General features: G+C 37.9%; 2 protein-coding genes across 2 annotated transcripts; both read left to right on the top strand.

Annotated features, from left to right (window-relative positions):
- The first annotated feature begins 357 nt into the window (after positions 1 to 357).
- On the top strand, positions 358 to 3651 carry LOC116141654 (nuclear pore complex protein NUP35). The gene is made up of 4 exons (XM_031427139.1): positions 358 to 558; positions 951 to 1568; positions 2123 to 2234; positions 3007 to 3651. Exons 2-4 carry the CDS (start codon positions 985 to 987, stop codon positions 3310 to 3312), a joined length of 1002 nt encoding a protein of 333 aa, XP_031282999.1. The 5' UTR covers positions 358 to 558; positions 951 to 984; the 3' UTR covers positions 3313 to 3651.
- Positions 3652 to 6886: 3235 nt separating this feature from the next.
- On the top strand, positions 6887 to 13620 carry LOC116141529 (CASP-like protein 3A1). Its single transcript, XM_031427032.1, is given in 4 exon segments — positions 6887 to 7318; positions 12771 to 12803; positions 12805 to 12904; positions 13177 to 13620. Coding segments are annotated over 4 exon segments (600 nt in total). The 5' UTR covers positions 6887 to 7073; the 3' UTR covers positions 13399 to 13620.
- Positions 13621 to 14519: the final 899 nt, after the last annotated feature.

Raw genomic sequence — 14519 nt, 5'->3', positions numbered from 1 at the left:
ACTGGAGATGTTCGAGTCAGCTTACGCGAATTTAAACTAATTCTCTAGCACTCTAAAACTATCGATCGGATAAAAGTTTCAGTGGTTACTACCCCTAGTAGCATTTAAGGAGAAACTCAAATTCAAAACCTCGTAAAAAATACATTCAAAAGTGCTTGTCTTTGATTTTTCCTTTACTAAATGTGAACTTTCTTGCTTGATCGGAGACCGCTAAAAACATAAACTCAGATTAGAAGAAATCATGGATGGATAATAAATTTATTGAAAATATTGATCCATACAATTATATGTTAAAAATCAAATATATTAACCATACAATTAATAATAAAACGACAAAAATACCCTCGCACGCAAAAACTTTCGAAGGTAGGGTATCTTAGTCATTTCACCAAAAAACCCAAGAACGGTAAGCGAACACTGAGCACCAAATTCAAATTTCGATCTGTAAATTTAGGGTTTCGGAAACCTTCTACGTAGAAGAGCTGCATTCACTCTCAGCTCTTCAGATAATCAAAAGAAGAAATATAAAAGAAAAGAAAAACTACCCAGTAATTACAGGTACTTCCTCTCTGTGTACTTACATTCATTTTTTATATTATGATTTGTGACTGATTAATTGAATAAAAAAGTTTCTTTTTGTTTACTTGAGTAAGGGAATCTCGAAGAGCTAAACGAACCTATACTCGTTTGTTTTCTGGGGTTTGATTTTGTTTGTGCTATATTTTTTTAATGTGTGATGTGAGCTTTTTGTTTTTTTTTTTTCTGAATATTTTAGCTAGAAGCTAGTGCTTTTTGAGCTGCGTTTTGTTGTTGAAGATACCCAGAAAATATTAAGAAGAAATAACAATTTGGATATTTAGATTGTTTAGAGTGAACTTCTCATTTTAGTTTCTCGTATACTTGGCTAAAGGGAATTTTGGGTTGATCATTTAATTTTTGATTTGTTGAAGGTGTTTTGTTGTGTGGTGGAAGCAGCTTCTTGAAATGAGCAGTACAGTGCATAGAACTCCCAAGTCTGGAACCGGGAGGCAATCGTTGTTTTTTCAAGATTTAGCATCACCGATTTCTGCACGTAGAGGGAAATTTTCGAGTCCAGGTCAGGCTGCGGCAGTTTCAGCACTATGGCGTGAGAATTTTGGGGGTTCGGATCTTCCACCCCCTCCCATTTACACCTTGGATGACCGCTCTGATTTCTCTCCAGAGTCAGGGATTCTTGACTACCCAACATCGCCAGAAATAAAGTCAGACTTGAGAACTCCTGCTCAAAGTTCTGGTCGGGACTTTTCATCAATTCCAGCTAAGGGGAAATCAGAGACAAGCACTTCTTTTGCGGTCGGAGGTGGGCAGCAGAATCAGCAGGGTTCACCGGGTTTGGGTTGGTGGTTGCCAACAAAGTCTAGTAGTAGCGAACAAGAGGAGAAGGCCAGGGGTTCTCCAGTTGAGGGTGTGGTGCAGCCTGGTGCTTTGATCACACTTCCTCCACCAAGGGAAGTTGCTAGGCCGGAGATGCAGAGGAATAGCTTGCCTACTGGGAACCTTAACGAGGAAGAATGGGTTACTGTTTATGGGTATGTTCTTAACTCACCTTTTCAGTTTGCATATGACACTCAGTTTTTTGTTGTATATCATTTATTTGGTGTAATTTTGACTGGTTTATCTAACTTGATTGCACGACTGACTTCCCTAAGTTGACGTGAAAGTATTTCTTATACTTATGGGCTTTTATACCCCTCTTGTGCTTACAGTAATGATTTCATGAACCCTTCTTGATATAAGGAATTGTGAACTCCATATTTTGTGCATAATCCACTTTCAACAACTGAAACTGTTAAATTAATTTTAGAATCAAATATGGGCGTCTATAGGTGTGACCTTCTTGATTAGGAATGTGAATCCATATTTTGTGCATAATCCACTTTCAACAACTGAAACTGTTAAATTAATTTTAGAATCAAATATGGGCGTCTATAGGTGTGATTCATTTGCCTGTTTAGATTGATATTCTCCTTTCTGCTAAGTGTCTATGGAAAGCTTAGAACCTTGAATACTATTTTATAATATTACCTTGAATGTTTATCAAATTTGTAATACTTATAACTCTTGTCTGGACCTTTCTTACCAGATTTTCCCCAGCAGATACCAATTTGGTTTTGCGGGAGTTTGAAAAGTGTGGTGTGATCTTGAAACATGTTCCAGGTCCAAGAGAAGCTAACTGGATGCATATTCTCTATCAGGTTCTTTTTCTTTTTTGTGAACTTGAGCATTGATGATCTCTGAACAATTTTCATGATTCAATACAGGTTAATGGCATCGATGTCATTTCATCCATGTTATTGCTTTGTAGTCTTGCTTACAAGGAGAAATGTATGCCAAATGTGGAATAACTCCTTTTATATTACAAGTGTTTAGAGATTTGTTCTTATTTGTCTATTTCCATTCATACTAGAAATACCCCAAAATGTGCTAGTATTTTGCTAACTTGCACTTGGCCCAGAGAGTTTGACCAGATTGCTTCCTGGCCTGGTTATCTAAATGGGTTAATCGGGATTTGAGAGCCATTCCAGTTATTGATGGAGTTTGGTTTTCATTTCGTAGCGTTTTATGAATGGGTTGTGTTTGCATTAGCACCCTTGGGCTCAATAGGTCATCTTATTCTGTTTGATAATGCAATAAATGTTATTTTAGCGTGCTTTCAAATTTATCCGATGTTGGAATCAAGGAAATATTTTTGCTTTCTTCTTTCTTCTTTCTTCTTCCTTCTTAGTTTATTTTTTTAAAGGAAAACTATAATACATGATTAAATTGTTTAGGTTAGTGTGACATGCCATTTTGGGATTTGGGCAAATTGGGTTTATTCTTGTCTCATTCATTCAATGAGTTTTGCAATGAAGGTCATGCTCTTATTTTCAGCCAAAGTATTGGGGGCACTTGATTGCAAGTCTTGTGGCAATATTTATTGTTAAATTCTTCACTGTAAATGATTGCTCTATCTTTTGGCTGGTGCAGAATCGTTCTGATGCGCAGAAGGCTCTCAACAAGAATGGGATGCAAATCAATGGAGTATTAATTGTTGGTGTCAAACCATTGGATGCCATGCAACGCCAGGCTTTAAATGAAAGGCTTAACAATCAAGGGTTTATGACTTTGCCACCTCCATCAAGCAGAACTTCAGAGCTGAACGCTGCAAGATCCTCTCCTCGCCCCTATTATCTCCAAAATGGAAGTACAAATACTCGACAGTCAGGAGGTGCCATTGCTTCCCCATCAAAGTCAGTGGTATCTAAAGTCATGGATTTGATGTTTGGCCTTTAAGTTTGCTATTGCAGTCACCTTGGAGATTCATCATATCTTATCATGATCAAATTGTCAAATATTCCTTCGGCAATTCAAATATATAATTGAGTTTCAGTAAATCTTCTTTTGAGCTTGATGCTTGAATCAATATTTTTCCTTTGTGGGGGAAGTGCCACAATTCTTCTTGTCATAAACATTATCTTGAGGTTGAGAGAAATGATAGAATGTGCCCGCATTGTTTCTACAAGAGCATACATGATCTGTTTATCATTTAATAGCAAATATCCTTTTCTTTGCTCTTAGATTGTTTTATTCGTATCCAACATTACTACGTACAAATATCTGATTGAAATTTAATTATGTGATTTCTCCTTTATTGTGAAGTGAGGACCTGTATCTTGACCTGGGAAACACGCAATTTGTGTAATGAATGAGTGACTAATATGCTTTCCCTTTTTCTTGGCCTAATGCAGAGCTTGAATGCATTCAATGGCAATAATTCTCGTCCATTTCACTTCTTCTTGTACATTTTAGAGTCTTCAGATTGTTCCAGGCTCTACTCTTTTTTGTCTTAATCATCACCCTGATACTGCCTCACAGGTTTTATTGTTGAATTAGAATTAATGGTAACTATTTTCTTTTTAAAAAAAAATACATTCTAACAAAAACATACATTTTACATAAATGGCAAGCTTCTAATACTAGAATCAGCTTGAATAATATAAAGGCCAAAATTCACCACTCTTTACTAATTATGATTACCTCAAAAGACTTGTGCTCAGCTAAAAGGCAGTAGAGATTGCCAATAGAAACAATCCCAGCTGTGTTGGCCCAGACTATAGGTATAATTTTCTCCCAATTCAAGGAATTCTACAGTTCACTGGCTTCCAATTGAAACAAAAGTTTGTCTTCTTGACATAGACTTAAATGCTACATGTGATACCTGCCATATTGGTTGTGATATGAGTAATTAAATCACACAAATTGTCCAGTTATACCCTATCTTACATAGTGCCTGCAATTGTTTCAGTAACTACCTATTGGCTTTTAACCCAGAATTTTCTATGCTGTGCAGCTGTGACACCGTCAGGATCATCAGTTTAATGCCTTAGCTAAGCAATTTTGATATATTCTCTCCCCCCTTCATTCCTACTTTCTCAGGGTTTGAATCCTCTCATACGTTCCTATGTAATGAAACGCATTATTTTCTGTTTTCCAAAGGTCGTTTGATTCATAAAGATGGGAAACCCTCGAGCGGGGTACTGTTGGCCTTGGATATTATAAGTTTGGATGATTTAAGTCTTTATCAACACATTCATCCTCTCATCAAATATGCTGTCCTAGGGTTAGATACTTGAGATTTAGGTTCAACAAGAAATCAAAGATGTGGTCTCATACAATAAATTCCCCTAAATTAATGTACTTGATACATTTAACATGATTTACAGAGTAGTAGTTGCACCCTTCTCCCACCAAATTGATGATATGACTGGNTTTAATAGCAAATATCCTTTTCTTTGCTCTTAGATTGTTTTATTCGTATCCAACATTACTACGTACAAATATCTGATTGAAATTTAATTATGTGATTTCTCCTTTATTGTGAAGTGAGGACCTGTATCTTGACCTGGGAAACACGCAATTTGTGTAATGAATGAGTGGCTAATATGCTTTCCCTTTTTCTTGGCCTAATGCAGAGCTTGAATGCATTCAATGGCAATAATTCTCGTCCATTTCACTTCTTCTTGTACATTTTAGAGTCTTCAGATTGTTCCAGGCTCTACTCTTTTTTGTCTTAATCATCACTCTGATACTGCCTCACAGGTTTTATTGTTGAATTAGAATTAATGGTAACTATTTTCTTTTTAAAAAAAAATACATTCTAACAAAAACATACATTTTACATAAATGGCAAGCTTCTAATACTAGAATCAGCTTGAATAATATAAAGGCCAAAATTCACCACTCTTTACTAATTATGATTACCTCAAAAGACTTGTGCTCAGCTAAAAGGCAGTAGAGATTGCCAATAGAAACAATCCCAGCTGTGTTGGCCCAGACTATAGGTATAATTTTCTCCCAATTCAAGGAATTCTACAGTTCACTGGCTTCCAATTGAAACAAAAGTTTGTCTTCTTGACATAGACTTAAATGCTACATGTGATACCTGCCATATTGGTTGTGATATGAGTAATTAAATCACACAAATTGTCCAGTTATACCCTATCTTACATAGTGCCTGCAATTGTTTCAGTAACTACCTATTGGCTTTTAACCCAGAATTTTCTATGCTGTGCAGCTGTGACACCGTCAGGATCATCAGTTTAATGCCTTAGCTAAGCAATTTTGATATATTCTCTCCCCCCTTCATTCCTACTTTCTCAGGGTTTGAATTCTCTCATACGTTCCTACGTAATGAAACGCATTATTTTCTGTTTTCCAAAGATCATTTGATTCATAAAGATGGGAAACCCTCGAGCGGGGTAATGTTGGCCTCGGATATTATAAGTTTGGATGATTTAAGTCTTTATCAAGACATTCATCCTCTCATCAAATATGCTGTCCTAGGGTTAGATACTTGAGATTTAGGTTCAACAAGAAATCAAAGATGTGGTCTCATACAATAAATTCCCCTAAATTAATGTACTTGATACATTTAACATGATTTACAGAGTAGTAGTTGCACCCTTCTCCCACCAAATTGATGATATGACAGGCCATGAAAATTAAACTCTTTGCAGTTTGCACCTATGAGTCATTTTTCTCATAATAAATTACCATTATCCTCAGCACTCAAGACTCAACTACCCCTCACTCACTATCTAATGGGAGCTTGCCTCTGTTATTACTCAAATATTCAAATCCTTGTTCAACTCTCTGACCCTATTAATTCAATCTTTAGAAATTATAAGGGTCATTTTATGGCATCGATTCGATAATATGATTGACACATAATACATTATTCAATGTGATGTTTAATTTTTTGGATAGCTAGAGCTTTCAAACAAATGGTATTTCAAGAGGTGGGTAACTGCATTGAAAACACCACGGAAAACCAGATGGTAAAAGAATAAATTGGTCTACCATGGATTTCTGGGTTTGAATTCCCACAGACATTAATAAGGGTGACTATCGAAGAGATTTAGTCAGTCGTCAATTCCAAATATGAAATTCCATGTAAGTTGGTCAAACAAATTAGGTACTATGCTCCTGGTCCTACTAATTATGAGCCAGAGCCCTTCATCATGTGGGCAGTCACGTATAAAATTGATTCTTCTTTGGTTTCATATCGGCCAAAATTTTGAGTTTTGAGCCATTGTAATTGACTCTGTAATCTTAATCCCACTTATTTCACATCTCTACTTATTTTTAAATTGCTATGACGAATAACCTATCCTTAAAAAACATTATAATTCATATGTCACATACATCAATTTAAAAACACAAGTCAACACCAAATTCACCAAATAACCAATCTTCAATAGTTCAGTGTATATATATATATATATACTGGCCTATTTCCCTCTTTGGAATGAATATTTTTAATTTGTGTGTGACACATGGCCTTTCAATATGGCTTTGCACAAAACTGTTGTACTTGTGCACTGATCTCTTCCTATTTTAATGCATTACGTACATTAAATTTAATGCGAAAATCTAACTCTCCATACTGTAAAAGCCTCCCATTAAAACCCTTGTACACAACCCTCAAAACACATTCATAAAGCAACACACTTTCAAAACTAGCTACTTATAGAAGTGTTTTATGTGAGTTGTTGATGATGATGAACGGCCACAAAGCTGATCAGAGTGTTGAGGCAATGAATGGCGCGGCAGGAAAGGAGGTGATAATCAACCGGCGGAGAAATGAGGTGGTGGTGCAAATGTTGTTGAGGTTTGTGTGCTTGGTGGCTTCTGTGGTGGCGTTTTCCTTCATGGTTACTGCTGGTCAAAATAGTGCGGTTTCAATTTATGGGTTCCAGCTTGATGTTTCTTCCAAGTGGTCTCATTCTTATGCTTTTGAGTAAGTGCTTTTCTTGTTTATTTTTTGTTCTTCGAGTGCTTTTTTGAGAAATGATTTTGATTGTTTTTGTTTGTTTGGTTGATAAGAATGTGAAGGAACAGAAAGTTCTTTTTGTTCATGTTGATGTTGTTTAGCTTGGTGGGTTGGTTTTGTATTTTCCTGTTTGGCTACTGAGAAAGTGAAGGAAAGCAATTACTTGCTTTTCAGTTTATGACTCTGTTTGGTTGCCTAGAAAAGTAAATAACAGAGAATAATTTTATTATATCTGTTTAAGTCTCTTTGTCTTTCTTGCCGACCAAACAGGTCACCTAACAATTCTTTTCCATGAAATTCATTTCTTCATTTATTATATTAATTAAAAAATTAATTAAACAGTGCATTCCTCCTCTGGGTTCTGCCTCAATTGCCCGGAAAGGGGCGATTTGTCAGGTTTATTTGTCACGTTGTGAGTCATATTACTCTGCTTTAATGAAACTTTAATTTGTCTTGTTGAATTTTCCTCTTGGTTTCGGTCGTCCTTGAGTAAAAACAAACTCTAATTTGCGTACCTGTTCTGCAGTTTTCTGGCATATGATGAACAGATCACCCGTGAGTGATAATTATTATTATTATTATTTTTTTTGGGTTTATTTGTTTACCCTTTGTGTCTTTGTATCATAAGATTGTGAAAATTGTGTCCCCAAATGTTTTTTTTTTTTTTTTTTTAATCGAAGTATCCGGGTCAATAGTCTTTCGGGACTCTAAAGTTAACAACTAAGTTAATCTTTAGTGGTTGTCCTTATAATAGTTGTGGGAATTCGAATCAAAACATTTTGAGTATACATCGAAGAGTTTCAAGCGAACCGTTAAACTACCTAAATTTAGTAGTCCTCAATGATTATTATGGCTATACTAGCTTTTGGCTGCAGAAGAAAAGTCTAATGGTTGATACGTTCAATGTCCTTGTGAGACATGTATATCCATAACCCTATTGGTAAAAATCAGGGCTTCTTGAGTAATATACTGATGACTCCCTGCCTGATAACAAACATAGCCAAACAGTACAAGATAGCAAATATGTTCACACCAAACAAGCCTCAACCAAGTATATTAATAGAGAAAAGCAAAGAACAACCAAAACAATTGAAACTCAACAGATAGATCCCGCAATTCGAGGAGCTGGGGACCTCCCACAATGACTCTATTTTTATCTCCCCCTTCACCAACCACTGACTTCCTTTATTTATACTACTTCCGACTACCCATTCTCTATGCTAACAACCTGATTCCCCCTCACACAAATAAACACTTGATTCCCTACTCACACGTGATTGTAACTAATTCCCCTAACAACCAACAGCAAAGCCCTCACATTCCCGATTGTCCCTTATGCCCCTTGTATTGGTAAACATGTTTAATGGGAGGTCTATCAATACTCCCCCCCTTGAAGAACCACCTTGTCCTCAAGGTGGAGAGATGGAAAATTTTCACCCGACACCACACCGCCCTCCACTCCTTTATCGCCGTCTTCTTCCTTATCTTCTGTCATTCGCTGGAAAGGAGCTGTTCGCCGTGGATAGAAGTTGTGATTGACCGTGGATTTGGTGTGGTACTCAGCTTTGATAACTAGAGGCTGTCGCGACACCAAATGTGCCTCTTCCCAAGTTTGACGCCTGGCGAGGAATTGCCAGAATATCTCGGCTGATTGATGAAGGGAAATAGCCTGGGGTTATTTGCAGTCTGATTTAATTTGATTGGACCCTTGACCCATTTTCCATTGACCCAATTTCTCTACCCGGCCCAAACCCAGCTGCATTTAAACCTTTGCTAGTCCATTATCAAATTGCTCAAGCCCACATTCAATTGTATTTGTTATCCCCTTTTTACCCAGCCCCACTGAAATATTTCCTCTATTAAACCCATACAGCCCAACTGGTTTTACAGTGTTATGACAAACTTCATTTTTTCTAAAGCCAATTGTTCTCCTCTATTGTCTGGGTTAACTCCATTAATTGAATTAATAATTGGGCTGGCCCAATTTGACTTCAGCTTTTAGATTTGGTCTAAGCCCGTTTAAGAAGTGGCCCACAATATGTCTTCTTTTTCTTCACACAATGGGCAGATACAGCTTCAGACTTCCGGCAATATTCTTCCATTGTACCGGCTTGTTGGATTCCCATCAGGATCTGTACAACCCTTCTTCCTGTGAGCCACTGAACCAACAAAGCAACAAGTTAAAGGCGGCCCATGTCGTCATAGGAGCTCGCACCTCCATCCACTGGACCAATGATCGCGTCGCCCTCCATGCAACGGCCACCGTGCCAACCTCTCGTTTTCAGCCACTTGATACACCTTAAAATACCTTTTTATCCTGAATAACCAATCGTACAGATTCTTCCCTATGAATATCGGTATTTCAATTCTCCGGCCATCTGACTCTGGTCGATTTCGTTCAGTAACTATGGGTTTGCCATTCTGGTTTGCATTGGGTTCACTTTTCTCTTCCCCTTGTTTCGATTCTGTTTCACACGCCTCTTTCCGTTGACCCATCCCTCTTAACTCCTTTGGTTTCCTCCTCCTCCTTTTGCCTCATCCATGCTAGCATCTCCCAACTTCTTTATCGTTCTCAAATCTTCCTTCATCGATCTCATATCTTTTTCCACATTTCCCATCCTAGTCTCCATTTCCGCTTTTACCGTTCCCCAACCTTGGCTCTGATACCATTGATGAGACTCCCTGCACTGTAACAACAATAGCCAAACAGTACAAGATAGCAGAATATGTTCACCACAAACAAGCCTCAACCAAGTATATTAATAGAGAAAAGCAAAAGAACAACCAAAACAATTGATAAACTCAACAGATAGATCCCAGCATCGAGGAGCTGGGGACCTCCCACAATGACTCTTTTTTATCTCCCCCTTCACCAACACTGACTTCCTTTATTTACTAACTTCCAGACTACCATTCTCTATCTAACAACCTGATTCCCCCTCACACAATAACAACTTGATTCCCTACTCACACGTGATTGTACTAATTCCCCTAACAACCAACAGCAAAGCCCTCACATTCCCATTGTCCCTTATGCCCCTTGTATTGGTAAACATGTTTAATGGGAGGTCTATCAATACCCTCCCCTTGAAGAACCACCTTGTCCTCAAGGTGGAGAGATGGAAAATTTTCACCCGACACCACACCGCTCCTCACTCCTTTATCGCCGTCTTCTTCCTTATCTTCTGTCATTCGCTGGAAAGGAGCTGTTCGCCGTGGATAGAAGTTGTGATTGACCGGTGGATTTGGTGTGGTACTCAGGCTTTGATAACTAGAGGCTGTCGCACACCAAATGGTGCCTCTTCCCAAGTTTGACGCGCTGGCGAGGAATTGCCAGAATATCTCGGCTGATTGATGAAGGGAAATAGCCTGGGGTTATTTGCAGTCTGATTTAAATTTGATTGGACCCTTGACCCATTTTCCATTGACCCAATTTCTCTACCGGCCCAAACCCTGCATTTAAACCTTTGCCTAGTCCATTATCAAATTGCTCAAGCCCACATTCAATTGTATTTGTTATCCCCTGTTTACCCCCCACTGAAATATTCCTCTATTAAACCCATACAGCCCAACTGGTTTTACAGTGTTATTGAGCCCAAACTTCATTTTTTCTAAAGCCCAATTGTTCTCCTCTATTGTCTGGGTTAACTCCATTAATTGAATTAATAAATTGGGCTGGCCCAATTTGACTTCAGCTTTTAGATTTGGTCTAAGCCGTTTAAGAAGTTGGCCCACAATATGTCTTCTTTTTCTTCACACAATGGAGCAGATACAGCTTCAGACTTCCGGCAATATCTTCCATTGTACCGGCTTGTTGGATTCCCATCAATCTGTACAAACCCTTCTTCTGTGAGCCCTGAACCAACAAAGCAAGGCAAGTTTAAAGGCGGCCCATGTCGTCATAGGAGCTCGCACCTCCATCCACTGGAACCAATTGATCGCGTCGCCCTCCATGCAAACGGCCACCGTGGCCAACCTCTCGTTTTCAGCCACTTGATACACCTTAAAATACCTTTTTATCCTGAATAACCAATCGTACAGATTCTTCCCTATGAATATCGTTATTCAATTCTCCGCCATCTGACTCTGGTCGATTTCGTTCAGTAACTATGGGTTTGCCATTCTGGTTTGCATTGGGTTCACTGTTCTCTTCCCCTTGGTTTCGATTCTGTTTCACCGCTCTTTCCGTTGACCCATCCCTCTTAACTCCTTTGGTTTCCTCCTCCTCCTTTTGCCTCATCCATGCTAGCATCTCCTTCAAGCATTCTTTGATCGTTCTCAAATCTTCCTTCATCGATCTCATATCTTTTTCCACATTTCCCATCCTAGTCTCCATTTCCGCTTTTACCGTTCCCCAACCTTGGCTCTGATACCATTGATGAGACTCCCTGCACTGATAACAAACAATAGCCAAACAGTACAAATAGCAGATATGTTCACCACAAACAAGCCTCACCAAGTATATTAATAGAGAAAAGCAAAGAACAACCAAAACAATTGATAAACTCAACAGATAGATCCCAGCAATTCGAGGAGCTGGGGACCTCCCACAATGACTCTATTTTATCTCCCCCTTCACCAACACTGACTTCCTTTATTTATACTAACTTCCAGACTACCCATTCTCTATGCTAACAACCTGATTCCCCCTCACACAAATAACAACTTGATTCCCTACTCACACGTGATTGTAACTAATTCCCCTAACAACCAACAGCAAAGCCCTCACATTCCGATTGTCCCTTATGCCCCTTGTATTGGTAAACATGTTTAAGGGGAGGTCTATCATATACCCAAAGTTTCGAACTCAGGATCTCTTAAGCAATCCACTCAAGAGTTTCAAAGGAACTGCCGAAGAGGTAGTTGTGTCCCAGATGATTAATATGGGTATACTAGCTTTGGTTCACAGGAAAAATCCAATGGTTGATATCAGTTCCATGTTTTGTTAGACATGTATTTCCATAACCCCATTGGTAAAATTCTTCCTCCTATCTATTTGAAGTTTGAAAATAGGTCTGACTAAACCCGGTAGAGCTTACTCGGGGTTCCAACTACCTGATGAAAACTTAGTGGAACCAATCACTAGTCGGTTCTATTTAGTGAACTGTTTTTGAAACATTCTATCACAAACAGTCTTTCTATCACAAACAGTCTTTCTTTTTCTTTGTAAGTGAAAAAAAAAAAAAAAAAAAAAAAAAAGTTTACTTTCAAGATTTGACAATGTTATGATAGAATGTTTCAAAAACAGTCTTTAAGGATTAAGAGTGAAGTTGTCACTAGTTTTTTACCCAGTGGTTGGTTGAAACTTGATTTGCCCAATTTATGTAGCTTTGAGGTATAATCCGAGATATCGGTCAAAAAGTTTAGAGTTCAGGGTTTAGAATTTAACGACCGTTTTGAAATGGTTTGGTACTGACAGGTACCTGTTTGGAGTTTCTGTGGCTGCAGCACTTATCTTTGCTGCAATTGCTTATCAGTGGAACAAGGCTGCTCAGGAAAGTTCCAGCGGTTCCCTCAAGAAGCCATGCCTGGCTTATATTTGCTCTCGATCAGGTATGTTCGGGACTGACTTCAGGGCGACGCTGTGACCCCACTAAAAAATTCATTAATGTTTCTAGATTTGATTCCTATTTCTTTTTTCAATAGATTATATTAAACAAATACAATCCAACTCACTTAATTTTCTAAAATTATATATTACTTACCTTACCCTCAATATAATTTCTGGGTCCTCCCTGGATGTGATATATTAGCTTCTTTGAAAACAGAAATTTTAATGCTGAAACTAGTGATTTACGAGGGCCTGATGAATCCTCCTTTTCCAGGTTTTTGCATATGCGATGTTAAGTGCAGGGTCAGCTGCAGCTTCAGTCACAAATTTGAACCGCACAGGAATTAAACATACTCCTCTTCCGAATTTCTGCAAAGCTTTATACAGATTCTGTGACCACATTGCAGTTTCAATAGCCTTCACCTTCTTCAGCAGCCTCTTGCTTGCTGCATCAGTTATTCAGGATGTGATTTGGCTCACCAACACCAAGTCTTGAATTTCCCTAACCTTTTATTATCATATACTTATTTATATGTAGAATTAATGGATATGTAGAAGCTTAAAAAATCTATGTGATGTGCCTAGTTTCTCCTATGGAATGTTGTAGAACACAGGATTGGCCTTTGTAAAGAGTAAGATGGGTTCTGTATTTTGCTATAGTAATGCTTCCTGTGGTTCATTTTGTGACCATACTTATCAAACTTCTTAAGTTAATATAATTTGCCTTTTTTATATAGCAAGATTTCACTTCTAAGTTATATCGACCTCGTGTCCTTGTGAGGTTGTCATATCCAAAACACGTCTACTTAGTTATATGAATCTTGTGTTCTTGTAAGGTCATAACACTCGTCCTATTGAGTAAACGGCTTTTTCCCACCCTGATACCAATTATCAAATGGATCCTACACTTTAGATAGGGCAAAGATAGAGTAAAACGACCTTTTCCCACCCAAGGTTTGCCTTAATGACACTTTTCCACTCAAAAAATTTCAAAGTGTCACTTTCCCATCCAAAGTTAATATTCTATTACTATCCAAAACGCCAATTTCGGCGGCAAAAATTCTCTCTGTCAATACTATTTGAACCTTTGGTCTCCTCTCTATAAAAACTCTCTCACTCCGACGTCTGATTTTTTACCGATTGCCGACCAGTGCAAAGCTAGGGTTTCATATTCTTAGCTGATTTTTAGGTGATTCTGACTACAAATATTCAATCGGTCACCACCATTCAATCCACCGATCTCCACTCTATAAAACCCCTCATACCTTGGCTTTTGGTAACTCGTCGAACGCTAGCGGAGGAAGTGAAGTTTATTTTGGTATTTACGGAATATAAATTTTAGATAGAAAAGTGTCATTAAGGAAAACCTTGGTGGGAAAAAAGTCGTTTACTCACAAAGATAATGACTATGCCTACTCGAATGCCAAATATTAAGTACCTTAATCATTTTATTTCAAGAGAGATGGAAAATCTAAAAAAAATTGTCATGTAAAGTGGAAAAACATACATGATTCTACTAGTTCATTTCTTAAAAATCATTTTCAAAAAATACTATTAGAAGGATTTGGAATTTTAAGAATACAAAATTTAATGTCTTGTTCTTAGTCTAAAATAATT

The sequence above is a fragment of the Pistacia vera genome, unplaced genomic scaffold, assembly GCF_008641045.1.
Source record: "Pistacia vera cultivar Batoury unplaced genomic scaffold, PisVer_v2 Contig40, whole genome shotgun sequence".
Taxonomy (NCBI): Eukaryota; Viridiplantae; Streptophyta; class Magnoliopsida; order Sapindales; family Anacardiaceae; genus Pistacia; species Pistacia vera.
Note: the sequence above shows the minus strand (reverse complement) of the source record. Positions and strands in the feature narration are given on the sequence as shown.

Excerpts from the sequence above, each read along its gene's own strand:
- LOC116141654 (XM_031427139.1), top strand. The coding sequence starts at position 985 with ATGAGCAGTACAGTGCATAGAACTCCCAAGTCTGGAACCGGGAGGCAA. Across the intron at positions 1,569-2,122 it reads GAATGGGTTACTGTTTATGG|ATTTTCCCCAGCAGATACCA; the intron begins GTATGTTCTTAA and ends CTTTCTTACCAG. Across the intron at positions 2,235-3,006 it reads GGATGCATATTCTCTATCAG|AATCGTTCTGATGCGCAGAA; the intron begins GTTCTTTTTCTT and ends TGGCTGGTGCAG.